The sequence below is a fragment of the Sciurus vulgaris genome (genome assembly GCF_902686455.1).
Source record: "Sciurus vulgaris genome assembly, chromosome: 1".
Taxonomy (NCBI): domain Eukaryota; kingdom Metazoa; phylum Chordata; class Mammalia; order Rodentia; family Sciuridae; genus Sciurus; species Sciurus vulgaris.
This window is the reverse complement of record NC_136461.1, coordinates 42,073,470-42,087,000: the sequence shown is the minus strand read 5'-3', so window position 1 is coordinate 42,087,000 and position 13,531 is coordinate 42,073,470. Positions and strand designations below refer to the sequence as shown.

At 37.0% G+C, this 13,531-nt stretch overlaps 1 protein-coding gene across 7 annotated transcripts in view; it reads right to left on the bottom strand.

The window, feature by feature from the left end:
• The window catches only part of ZYG11A (zyg-11 family member A, cell cycle regulator), a 44,135-nt gene that overhangs the window by 2,605 nt on the left and 27,999 nt on the right, over positions 1-13,531 (bottom strand). For 6 of the 7 annotated variants that reach the window (XM_079142119.1, XM_079142122.1, XM_079142116.1 and 3 more), the window contains 2 exons: positions 10,742-10,803; positions 10,276-10,373 (listed from right to left, as the gene is read on the bottom strand). In XM_079142119.1, coding sequence (XP_078998245.1) covers positions 10,276-10,373; positions 10,742-10,803 — 160 coding nt within the window. Of the gene's footprint in view, positions 1-9,899; positions 10,374-10,741; positions 10,804-13,531 lie in introns of those variants that run through there. The other variant, XM_079142120.1, reaches the window with a different exon arrangement.

Below are 13,531 nucleotides of genomic sequence, written 5' to 3'. Positions count from 1 at the left end.
CCAGGGACTCAGGAGACTGAGGCAGGAGGATCACAAGTTTGAGGACTGCCTTGGCAACTTAGCAAGACACCAGCTCCAAATTTAAAAAATTTTAAGTAGGGCTGGGAGGCTGGGATGTAGCTCAGTAGAAAAGCACCTCTGGATTCAATCCCTAGTGCCCACCCCACCCCCACAAAAAGAAAAAAGAAAAAAGAAAAAATCCTACACAAAGTACAAAGGTTGAAGCCCTTTGGACCAGGAATCAATAGCTAAAATAAGTCAATTTCACGGTAATCTGTCAAAATTTAAATAATGCTTGGTTTATATGAGAAAACAGGATCACCTTATTTTGTTTATATACAGATAACTATTCTTCAAACATTTTTAATCCTAGCTTTTATTTAAAAAGCAAATTTAGCCAGGTGCTATGGTGCATGCCTTTAATTCCTGTTACTCAAGAGGTTAAGGCAAGAGAATCACAACAAGGTCCACCTGGGCAGCTTGGCAAGCCCATTTAAAAAGGGCTGGGGATGTAGCACAGTAGTAAAGCATGCCTGTGTTCAATGCCCAGTATGGCAGGGAGAAAAAAAAAGGTGTAAACTTTTTTTATTACAAAAATAATCTGCACTTTAAGTTAAAGCAATATGTTGAGCAAAATAACATATATTAGTTTAAAACTTTTTTTTTTTTTGCATTTTAAATGCATGGTTGAATGTACAAAGAAAAGGAATTTTTCAGAGCCACAGTAAAAGAGTAGTATTAAGCTAACATGAGCCACCTTACTACTAACCTGAAGCAGAAAGAGACTGTAGGTCTTAACAATCTAGGAATTTAGATTTTAACTTATAAAATTGGTAACTAAAGTTGAACCCTCAAAGGGCAAGACATGAAAACAATCCTGATTTTGATTTAGGGGTACAGGAAAGGAAGAAGAGAAGTCATTCCTAAAAATTCATAATCACAATCCCAACTAGTCTGAAATTTACTACCTGAAGGTCACTGAAAAATTAATGTAAAAATCTGCCCAAGCCTAGGGAAACCTCTGAAGTATTTCACAGGTAAATACAAAACTATGCTGAAGGAATATGTTAATTTGGTCTACAAAAGTGAACTGACAATTTAAAAACTACAAACATGAAAATCAAACCTCAGCAGAAGTTAACAGATTAGAACTGCCTCACTCAATGCACACACGCGATCAGATACAGACCACAAACTTTTTAAGAATAAAGGATAAGAAGACTTGAAAAAGAAGCAAAGACGATCCATGTCTGATAGAAAGTTCCATCAGAAAATAACAGAGTGGGCATGGTGGCACACAGCTGTAATCACAGTCACTGGGAAGGAGGATCACGAGTTCAACGCAAGCCTCAGTAACTTAGTGAGACCCTGTCTTTCAATAAAATATAAAAAGGGGTCTAAGGATGTGGCTCAGTGGCTAAACACTCCTGGGTTCAACCCCAGTACAGGGGGAAAAAAAAAGACTAATAGAAGCACACAATAGCAACAACACAAGACAATGAAAATATTCTTCCAAATGCTGAATGACAATAACTGTCATTCTAGAATTCTATACCCAGTTTATACCATTACTTAATAGTAAGAATGGGGGGAAGGACCCATATATTTCAGTTAAAGAGACTGTATCACTAACATACCATCAAAAACTGAACCCAATTGAGGAAGGCACAGAGATACAAACCAAAGGAATGAACAACCTATTCAATGAAATATCAGAAAATTTCCCAAAAGAATGAAATGGAAAATCAAATACAAGAGGCTTACAGAACATCAAATGCACAAAATCACAATAGATCCACACCAAGGCACATTATAATGAAAATGCCTAACATTCAAAATAAAGATAGGATTTTGAAGGCCGCGAGAGAAAAGCATCAGATTCCATACAGGGGGAGACCAATACAGATAGTAGCTGACTTCTCAACCCAGACTCTAAAAGCTGGAAGGGCCTGGAATAACATATTTCAAGCTCTGAAAGAACACGGTTGCCAACCAAGAATCCTATACCCAGCAAAACTAACCTTCAGATTTGAAGATAAAAATAAAATCCTTCCATGATAAACAAAAGTTAAAAGAATTTACAAATAGAAAACCTGCACTACAGAATGTTCTCAACAAAATATTCCATGAGGAGGAAATGAAAAACAACAATAGAGGTCAGCAAAGGGAGGAACTACCTTAGAGAAAAACCACTTAAAGGAGAAACCAAGTCAAGTTAAAAACCAAAAATAAGCCAAATGACTGGGAATACAAATCATTTTTCAATAATAACCCTGAATGTTAATGGCCTAAACTCGTCAATTGAAAGGCATAGACTGGCAGAATGGATTAAAATGAAAGACCCAACAATATGCTACCTGCAAGACACTCATCTCATAGAAAAAGACATCCACAGACTAAAGGTGAAAGGATGGGAAAAAACCTACCACGCACATGGACTCAGTAAAAAAGCGGGGGTTTCCATCCTTATATCAGATAAAGTGGACTTCAAGCCAAAGTTAGTCAGAAGGGAGAAAGAAGGACATTTCATACTGCTTAAGGGAACCATAAATCACGAAGACATAACGATAGTAAATATTTATGCCCCAAACAATGGTGCATCCCTGTACATCAAACAAATCCTTCTCAATTTCAGGAATCACACAAACCACAACACAATAATTCTGGGTGACTTTAACACACCGCTGTCACCACTAGATAGATCTTCCAAACAAAAACCAACCAAAGAAACCATAGAACTCAATAACACAATCAATAACCTAGACTTAATAGACATATATAGAATATTCCATCCATCAACGAGCAGATTCACTTTCTTTTCAGCAGCACATGGAACCTTCTCGAAAATACACCATGTTATGCCACAAAGCAGCCCTTAGGAAATGCAAAAAATAGAGATGCTGCCTTGTGTTCTATCAGATCATAATGGACTGAGAATAGAAATCAATGACAAAGTAAAAAAAGGAAATTACTCCAACACATGGAGACTAAATAATATGCTATTAAATGAAACATGGATAACAGAAAACATCAGGGAGGAGATAAAAAATTCTTAGAGGTCAATGAGAATGACGATACAACATATTGAAATCTCTGGGACACTATGAAAGCGGTACTAAGAGGAAAATTCATTGCATGGAGCGCATTCCAGAAAAGAATGAAAAGTCAACAACTAAATGACCTAACATTACAGCTCAAAGCTCTAGAAAAAGAACAGAATAACAGCAAAATTAGTATAAGACAGGAAATAATTAAAATCAGAGCTGAAATCAATGAAATTGAAACAAAAGAAACTATTCAAAAAATGGACAAAACAAAAAGTTGGTTCTTTGAGAAAGTAAACAAAATAGATAAACCCTTAGCCACACTAACAAAGAGAAGGAGAGAGAAGACTCAAATTACTAAAATACACGATGCAAAAGGAAATACCACAACAGACACCACTGAGATACAGAACATAATGAGAAGCTACTTTGAAAATCTGTATTCCAACAAAATAGAAAGTACAGAAGCCATTGACAAATTTCTAGAGACATATGCCCCTCCCAAACTGAACCAGGAGGACATACACAATTTAAACAGATCAATATCAAGCAATGAAATAGAAGAAGTCATTAAAAATCTACCATCCAAGACAAGCCCAGGACCAGATGGACTCTCAGCTGAGTTCTACAAGACCTTCAAAGAAGAACTCATTCCAATACTTCTCAAAGTATTCCAGGAAATAGAAAAGGAGGGTACCCTACCAAACTCATTCTATGAAGCTAATATCAACCTCATATCCAAACCAGGCAGACACATCAAGAAAAGAAAATTTTAGACCAATATCCTTGATGAATATAGATGCAAAGATCCTTAACAAAATATTGGCAAACTGTATCCAAAAACATATTAAGAAAATCGTGCACCACGATCAAGTGGGGTTCATCCCTGGAATGCAAGGATGGTTTAACATCCGTAAATCAATAAACGTAATCCATCATGTCAATAGACTTAAGGATAAGAATCATATGGTTATTTCAATTGACGCAGAAAAAGCATTCGACAAAATACAACACCCTTTCATGCTCAAAACACTAGAAAAAATAGGGATAGTAGGAACATACCTGAGCATTGTAAAGGCTATGTATGCTAAGCCCATGGCCAACATCATTCTTAATGGAGAAAAACTGAAACCATTTCCTTTAAAAATGGGAACAAGACAGGGATGTCCTCTTTCACCACTTCTATTCAACATTTTCCCCGAAACTCTAGCCAGAGCAATTAGGCAGACTAAAGAAATTAAAGGGATACAAATAGGAAAAGAAGAACTTAAGCTGTCACTATTTGCTGATGACATGATTCTCTATTTAGAGAACCCAAAAACCTCCTCCAGAAAACTTCTAGACCTCATCAATGAATTCAGCAAAATAGCAGGCTATAAAATCAACACGCATAAATCTAAAGCATTTTTATACGCAAGCGATGAAACATCTGAAAGGGAAATGAGGAAAACACCTGCATTTGCAATAGCCTCAAAAAACATAAAATACTTGGGCATCAATCTAACCAAAGAGGTAAAAGATGTCTACAATGCAAACTACAAAACACTGAAGAAAGAAATTGAGGAAGACCTTAGAAGATGGAAAGCTCTCCTGTGTTCTTGGATAGGCAGAACTAATATTGTCAAAATGGCCATACTACCAAAAGTGCTATACAGATTCAATGCAATTCCAATTAAAATCCCAATGATGTACCTTACAGAAATAGAGCAAGCAATCATGAATTTCATCTGGAAGAATAAGAAACCCAGAATAGCTAAAGCAATCCTTAGCAGGTAGAGTGAAGCAGGGGTTATCACAATACCAGACCTTCAACTATACTACAAAGCAATAGTAACAAAAACAGCATGGTATTGGCACCAAACTAGGTAGATCAATGGTACAGAATAGAGGACACGGACACAAACCCAAATAAATACAATTTTCTCATACTAGACAAAGGGTCCAATAATATGCAATGGAGAAAAGATAGCCTCTTCAACAAATGGTGCTGGGAAAACTGGAAATCCATATGCAACAGAATGAAACTAAACTCCTATCTCTCACCCTGCACAAAAATCAACTCACAGTGGATCAAGGACCTTGAAATCAGACCAGAGACCCTGCATCTTATAGAAGAAAAAGTAGGTCCAAATCTTTACCTTGTTGGCTTAGGATCAGACTTCCTTAACAGGACTCCCATAGCACAAGAAATAAAAGCAAGAATCAATAACTGGGATACATTCAAACTAAATAGCTTTCTCTCAGCAAAGGAAACTATCAGCAATGCGAAGAGAGAGCCTACAGAGTGGGAGAAAATCTTTGCCACTCATACTTCAGATAGAGCACTAATTTCCAGAATAAAGAACTCAAAAAACTCTACACCAAGAATACAAATAACCCAATCAACAAATGGGCTAAGGATATGAACAGACGCTTCACAGAGAAGATCTACAAGTAATCAATAAACATATGAAAAAATGTTCACCATCTTTAGTAATAAGAGAAATGCAAATCAAAACTACACTAAGATTCCATCTCACCCCAATTAGAATGGCGATTATCAAGAATATAAGAGAGGTTGTAGGGAAAAAGGTACACTCATACATTGCTGGTGGGGCTGCAAATTAGTGCAGCCACTCTGGAAAGCAATGTGGAGATTCCTTAGAAAACTTGGAATGGACCCACCATTTGACCCAGCTATCCCACTCCTCGGCCTATACCCAAAGGACTTAAAATCAGCATACTACAGAGATACAGCCACATCAATGTTCATAGCTGCTCAATTCACAATAGCCAGGTTGTGGAACCAACCTAGATGTCCTTCAATTAATGAATGGATAAAGAAACTGTGGTGTATATATATATACAATGGAATATTACTCAGCTATAAAGAATAATAAAATTATAGCATTTGCAGGCAAATGAATGAAACTGGAGAATATCACGCTAAATGAGATAAACCAAACTCAGAAAAGCAAAGGGCAAATGATCTCACTGATAAGCGGATGATGACACATAATGGGGGATGTAGGAGGGCAAGAATGGAGGAAGGAGGGACTGTATAGAGGGAAAAGAGGGGTGGGGGGGGAGGAAAAAAATAACAGAATGAATCAAACATCATTTTCCTATGTAAATGTATGATTACATAAATGGTGTGCTGTTACTCCATGTACAAACAGAAACAACATGTATCCCATTTGTTTACAATAAAAATAAATTTAAAAAAAAAAAAAAAAACTGAACCCAGAAAAAGAGTTGGGTAAAAGAAGCAATGATGAACTTAGAAAACAGCAAACACTTGAGTAAAGTGAAATAAGCACTAGCTGCCTAAAATAATAATGACTAAACCATCCTTAAGAATATGAAAAACAGCCAGGCATGGAGGTGCACACCTGTAATCCCAGCGTCTCAGGATGCTGACACAGGAAGAACATGAGTTCAAAGCCAGTCTCAGCAACAGTGAGGTGCTAAGCAACTCAGTGAGACCCTGTCTCTAAATAAAATACAAAAAAGGGCTGGGGATGTGGCTCAGTGGCTGAGTGGCCCTGAGTTCAATCCCCAGTACAAAAAAAAAAACAGAATATGAAAACAAAGCAGAGTGCAGGGGCACAGACCTATAGACCCAGGGACTCATGAGGCTGAGACAAGAGGATCCCAAGTTCCAGGCCAGTCAGACCTGTCTCAAAATAAAGGACTAGGGATGTAGCACACCTGGGTTAAATCTGCAGTACTACAAAAGAAAAAGAAAAAAAAAAAAAAAATCCAGAAAGCAGCATGCTTATCAGTATGGAAAACAGAATATTCAACAAGATTTAAGTCATATCCACAGACCATATACCAAGAAAAGTGTCAAATGGAGCAGACATCAATGTTAATGAAACCATACCAGAAAAAAAAAGACTTCTCTTATAATCTAAGTATAACCAAAACCTGAAAACCAAAGGCAATATCACAAAAGTTCGATTTGTAAATATGATAAAAAAAAAATCAGACGATAAACTCAGAAAAAATATTAACACATATCACAAAGACCTAATCAATTAAGAAAAATAAAATATTAAACAACAAGGAAATGACTCTCATCAAGAAAAATGACTAACTAAGACTATCACTTTCTCCTTAGATTGGCAAAGGTCAAAATGTTCAATTAACATTGTAATTGTTCAAAAACGTAGGAAAGTGGGGTGGGAATATAGTTCAGTGGTAGAGTGCTGACCTAACATGTATGCCGTCCAGGGTTCAGTTCCTAGCACCACAAACAAACAAACCTGTAGGGAAACTGGAAAGTTCTTACACATTACTGAAAGGAAGGAATATTCATAATCTATTCTATAAAGAACAGCTGGCATCACCTATCAAATTTTAAAATGTTTATAACCCTCTGACTCAGCAATTCTAAGAATTCTGCAGACTAACTCGCATACTTGCAAAAGGATGTATTTTATTTAACAAATACTATATTCTATGCTAGTATTAATACTATTCTACATATAATGTTAGCACTTTTTTACTATCAACCAAGCAGTGTTCTAAATGCATTACAAATATAACTGACTTAATTCTCATAACAACCCTGTAAAGCAGATATCATTATCTCCATTTTATATCTGAGGAAACTGAGGCACAGAGAGGCTAAGTAATTTGTTCTAGTTAGTAAATAGCAGAACCTGGGAATAAAGCACCAGTGGTCTGGTTCTGGGGTCTGTGTTTTAATTACCACACTATTGCACATGTACATCTTTCTTTTTCTGCCTGTGTCATTATTTATTGAAGCAGTATTTGATAGGCAGACTAGAAACAATGTCCCCTCCAAAGAAATGTTACCTAAGTTACAACATCCTACATCATAGATCACTAGTCTCTGGCACTTGCTAGTCATTTTAACCTTGGGCAAGATATTTCCCTGGACCCTCAGTTTTCTCATCTGATGTATGGATGATGATATTAATGCTACCTGCCTCCTAGTTGCTGGGAAGACTAAATGAGTTGAGTGCTTACAATACTGCCTGGCACATAGTAAATATTCAAAAGTTCTTGTTATTGTTATAGTTACTACTGTCACAATTGAAAATAGGGGGGCTGGGACATAGCTCGAGGTACTGTACTTGCCTCACAAGTGTGAGGTGTTCAACGCTCTGTACCACACCCAAAAAGGAAAGAGAAAACTCGAGTGTTTCAGAACCACTCTGATGCACTGCTCTGCCTGACTGTTCTATATGTCCGACACATTCACATTAGCTTTTTATCATGTTAATAGAAGTGCTACAGCAAGCTCCTAAAAAACATGTTTGTTAGTTCTTTCCTATTTATTCTGCTGAGTGAACTTTTAGAATAATTTTCAGATCCCCTATAGCTCTCATTCATTCACTTGAATTGTATTATAGTCATAAATTGGAAAGGACTAACATCTATATCTTAATAAGCCTTTTCATCTTTGAGCATGGTATGTCTCAATTATTTCAGAATTTTAAATTATCTCTCAGGGTTTTTTTTTAAACAATTTTTTTGGTTTTTAACTTTTTTAGTTGTCAATGGACTTTTTATTTTATTTATTTATACATGGTGTTGAGTATCAAACCCAGGGCCTCACACATGCCAGGCAAGCACTCTACCACTGAGCCACAACTCCAACCCCTCTATATAGGTCCAAGGACTTACTGAAGACACTTTTAGGTACTTTTTGCTTTTGCTGATAATGTGAATTGTACCTTTCCTCTTAATTTTTCAGATTTTTGCTGGTATTAAAAAATGACTGGGTTTTTATACATTTACTTATATATAACAATCAATATGCTTAAATTTTTTTTTGGGGGGTGCTGGGGGTTGAACCCAGGGCCTTGTGCTTACAAGGCAAGCACTCTACCGACTGAGCTATCTCTCCAGCCCCTGCTTAAATTTTTAATCCTAAACATTGTCTCTTAGGTTTTCTAGTATAAAGTTATAGCCTCTATTTCTTTTGTAATGAAAGTAAATTTTTTACAATAATCCTGAGTAAATGTATTGACCAAAACATCTCAAAAGGGATTTTTATTTTAGAACCAGGGATTGAACCCAGGGTACTTTACAAGTGAGTTATATCCCCAGTCCTTTTTGTTTTTATTTTGAGAAAGGGTCTCAAAATAAGTTACTGAGGGTCTCCCCTAAATTGCTGAGACTGGTCTGGAACTTGCAATTCTCCTGCCTCAGCCTCCTGAGTTACTAGAATTAGTCGTGTGCCACAATACCCTCCTCAAGGGGGATTTTGAACAGCAAAACATGCAAAAACATTTACTCTACCTAGAAAATAACCTGACTCCTGGTCTCCCAACCTCCCATTGACCACTCATTACAAGGAGAAAGATCTATGTATTATTGTTAATGACAAATGGTACATAAAGACAGCAAGCTATAGCATGACATGCACAGAATTAGCCTGTTTTCATTTAAAATGTTTATAAATAGCATACTCTTTTATAGGATTCTTGTTATTTTTGTTTTGTTTTGGTACTAGAGATCTGAACTCATGGATACTTTGCCCCTAACCTATGTCCCCAGCACTTTTTAAAAAATTTTTAGACAGGGTATTGCTAGGTTGCTGAGGCTGAGCTTGAACTTGCTACATACACTCCTTTCTCAGCCTCCTGGGTAACTGGGATTACGACAAGATGTACCATGCTTGCCATAAATAGTGTATTCTAAGGAGAGTATATATTAAAAAGTAAATGAAAGACTAGTTACCAAATTGTTAATAGTGCTTGCCCATGAGCAATTGAGGATGGGGAAAAAAAACTTTCACTTTTTAAACTGTTGGATATCCACTCCCAAATCCATTATTAATTTTGCAGCCTGTGTGTGTGCACGTGTGTGTGTGTGTGTGTGTGTGTGTAAGTTCCCAGGCTGGACTGGAAATTATGGTCCTCCTGCGTCTGACTTTAGAATAGCTGATGTATTATTTTAAAGTAATAAAAAAAGTTTTCTCGTTCTTTTTTTCCCCCAATAATGGGGATCAAATCCAGAGGTGCTCTGTACCACTAAGCTACATTCCCAGTCCTTTTTGATTTCTGAGACCCAGGGTCTTATTAAATTCCTGATACTAGTCTTGAACTTGCAATCCTCTTGCCTCAGCCTCCTCGGTCGCCTGACTTCACTTTCTTTTTAAAAAGCTAAATTAAAAGACACAGATGAAAAAATTTTCAAACTCCATGTGGAAGTTATTTATTATTCAGAAAGACAGCTGGAAGACTATTGTTTTAAATACATGTTGAATACATACGATTTTTACTGCAGACATGATACATGGCCCATAGTGCCCAGATCTGAACCGCTGGTTGAGAGAAATTGCCAAGGAGTGGGAAAAATGACTTGAATGATCTAAAAAGTACAAGGATATGAATTCAGAAGTCAGGAATATGAAAATAATTTAACATTTTCCACCACAGTCAATTCCTCACCAAGCCAGATATATTATGCAATATATTTTGGGAGCTATCACTTAAACTGAATTTTGTGTCAGACAGTCTACACTTTCAATATCTCATTTCACCCTCAATCTGGCACACTGTCAGCCTCACTTCATAGATGAGGAAAATAGAGTCATTTCTTTTCTAGAAATGATTTCACAGTATCACAGAGAAGAAACAGGGTTTGAACACAAGATTAATTGTTACTGAGACTTTATTACTATATCATCAAGCACACTAAGGATAAGCTTTAAGAAAAGCACATCATAATGAAATTACCTGTAGGTTACCAATGCTGACATCTTACAGCTTGCACCTGGCCAATTCTTCATGGTTGCATGCTTTTTCCCCCAAAAGACAGAGAGAGAAAACAAGATTCTAGTATTATATTCCATCATTTGTAAAAGGTCAAAATAGACTACTTCATGTCACTTATAATTAAATACATTTGAAACAAAATTTTTCAAAACATGGGAATGACAAAATTTAAATATACCTACTTACCAAATTATTAAATAACCATTACATATGTAGCTGTATGAAGAAAAGAATGCAATAAGAAGGAGCTGAAACTATACTACATCCTTAAATCACACAGAACAGTAAGAATGGTTTAAAACAGAAGAAATCACTCCAACAGAGAACATGTGGAACGTAGCCTTTGAATCACCTCTTTAAAAGACCCTTGTTCCTGCTGATAAGGAGAATCACAGCCTCTGGGACAGGAGTCCCCTGTTTCTCCTTTGCTAGCAAAGCAATAAACCTTCCTTTTCCTTTTTCTCAAAAAAATAAAAATAAAACAGAAGAAATCAAACACATGTAGAACAAAGTAGATAGAGATGTAGTAATTGACTCTGGGTGAAAGAAACAAACTACTGGGGACAGTGGTACACACCTATAATCCAAGCAACTTGGGAAGCTAAGGCAGGATCGCCAAGTTCAAGGCTAGTCTCAGCAATTTAGCAAAACCCTCAGCAACTTAGTGAGATCCTATCTCTCCCCCCACCCAAAAAAAAAAAAAAAAAAAAAACCTGGGCATCCTGGTGCACACCTGCAATCCCAGAGGTTCAAGAGGCTAAGGCAGAAGGATCACAAGTTCAAAGTCAGCTGCAGCAATTTAGCAAGGCCCTCAGCAAATAAAAAATTAAAAGTCTGGGGATGTGGCTCAGTGGTTAAATGCCCCTGGGTTCAATTCTTAGTACCAAAATAAAAACAAATAAAATTAAAAAGCTGGGGATATGGCTCAGTGCTAATGCACCTCCACATTCAATCTCCAGTACCACAAAAACTCAATTTGAACACAACCCCTAAGAGACTTAAAAATTTTCACACAAGGTACTTTCCAAAGTAAAACTAGAGGTGGGGTTCAAAACAGGATAGCTGAAATGATTAAAGAAGCAAAACCCCTGGATTTTCTCTCCTTTCCTTAACAAAAACTTCTGGACTGGGCAGCCCCATGAACAATTAAAGGTAGGAGAACACCATGCTTAAAAAAAAAAAAAAAAAAAAGGCTGGCAGTCCAGGTATGGTGGTTTAGGTCTATAATCTCAGTTATTTGGAAGGCTAAAGCAGGAGGATCACAAAGTTGAGACCAGACATGGCAACTTAGTGAGACCCTGTATCAAAATTAAAAAAAAAAAAAAAAAAGGGGGGCTGGAAATGTATCTTAGTACTTATGTAACATGTGTAAGGCCCTGTGTTCAATCCCCAGTGCTGAGGGGGGCGTTGGGGGGAAACAAAAAGCAAAAACGAAGTCTGAGGAAGGCCAACACCCCAGAAATAAAGAACATTTTTTTTTTAAATGAAAAAGAGGGCTGAGCATATGGCTTGGTACAGTGCTTTCCTGGCATGCATGAGGTTCTGGGTTCAATCCCAACATCATTCATAAATAACTAAATAAGGAAAAAGAGCTGGGCACAGTGGTGTGTGACTGTAATCCTAGCAGCTTGAGAGGCTGAGGCGGGAGGATGTCAAGTTCAAAGCCAGGGTTAATAACTTAGGGAGACCCTGTCTAAAAATAAAAAGTGAGGGTGGAGGTGGCTCAGTGCTAGAGACCATTTAGGTTCAATTCCCAGTACTACAAAAAAAAAAAAAAAAAGAATTTTATCTTCAAAGTTTGGAAATCATAGCGATATGCCTTGAGGGTTTATTTTCATATATTGCATTGTTTGCGTCCTTCATTTGGGGAAATTTTTTTTTTTTTCCCCAATAGAGGGGAGTGAACCCAGGGGCACTTTTTAACATTGAGCTATATCTCTAGCTCTTTTTATTTTGAGACAGGTTCTTTCTAAATTTCTGAGGCTGGCCTTGAACTTTCAATCCTCCTGTTTCAGACTCCCAAGTCACGGGGGTTAGTGTATGTACCATCATCCCTGGCAAAGACTTAAAAATTCTGAAGGAAAAAAATATTTCAAAGTTAAAAATTCTATACCTAGCCATTTGACAAACTAAATGTGAGGTTAAGAAAAAGATCTTTAGAAACAGTTGAGCTCTCATTTTCATGCATCTCTTTTTAGGAAGCTATTGAAGATACATTTGGGGACTGAGTAAACCAAGAAACAGGAAGGCATGCAATCCAGGATATAGGTAACCCAATCCAAGAAAGGCAATGGGAATAATATGCAGGATGATAGTAAAGAAATATCCTAGGTTGACAATGACAAAGGTATACCAGATAATATGAAACAAGCAAACCAGATGCAAGAAACAGAAGGCTCTGAGAAGGTGAAGAGGACAGAATAGGCCTGAAATGTACTGAAAGATTTATAGTTAGAGTACAGGAAAGAGTAGACACAAAAAATTAATTGAAAGAAGATGCCTAAAAGTGAAAAATAGCAACAAGGCTGGTCACAGTGGCCCACACCTGTGGTCCCAGCTACTTGGGAGGCTGAAGCATGAGGACTCCAAGTTCAAGGCCAGCCTCAACAACTTTGGGTGACCCTGTCTGAATGTAAAAAATAGGGTGAGGATGTAGCTCAGTGATAAAGTGTCCCTGGGTTAAATCCCCAGTAGTCAAAACAAAAAACAAAAAACAAACAAAAAAAAAAACCCAAAACAAACAAAAACCCC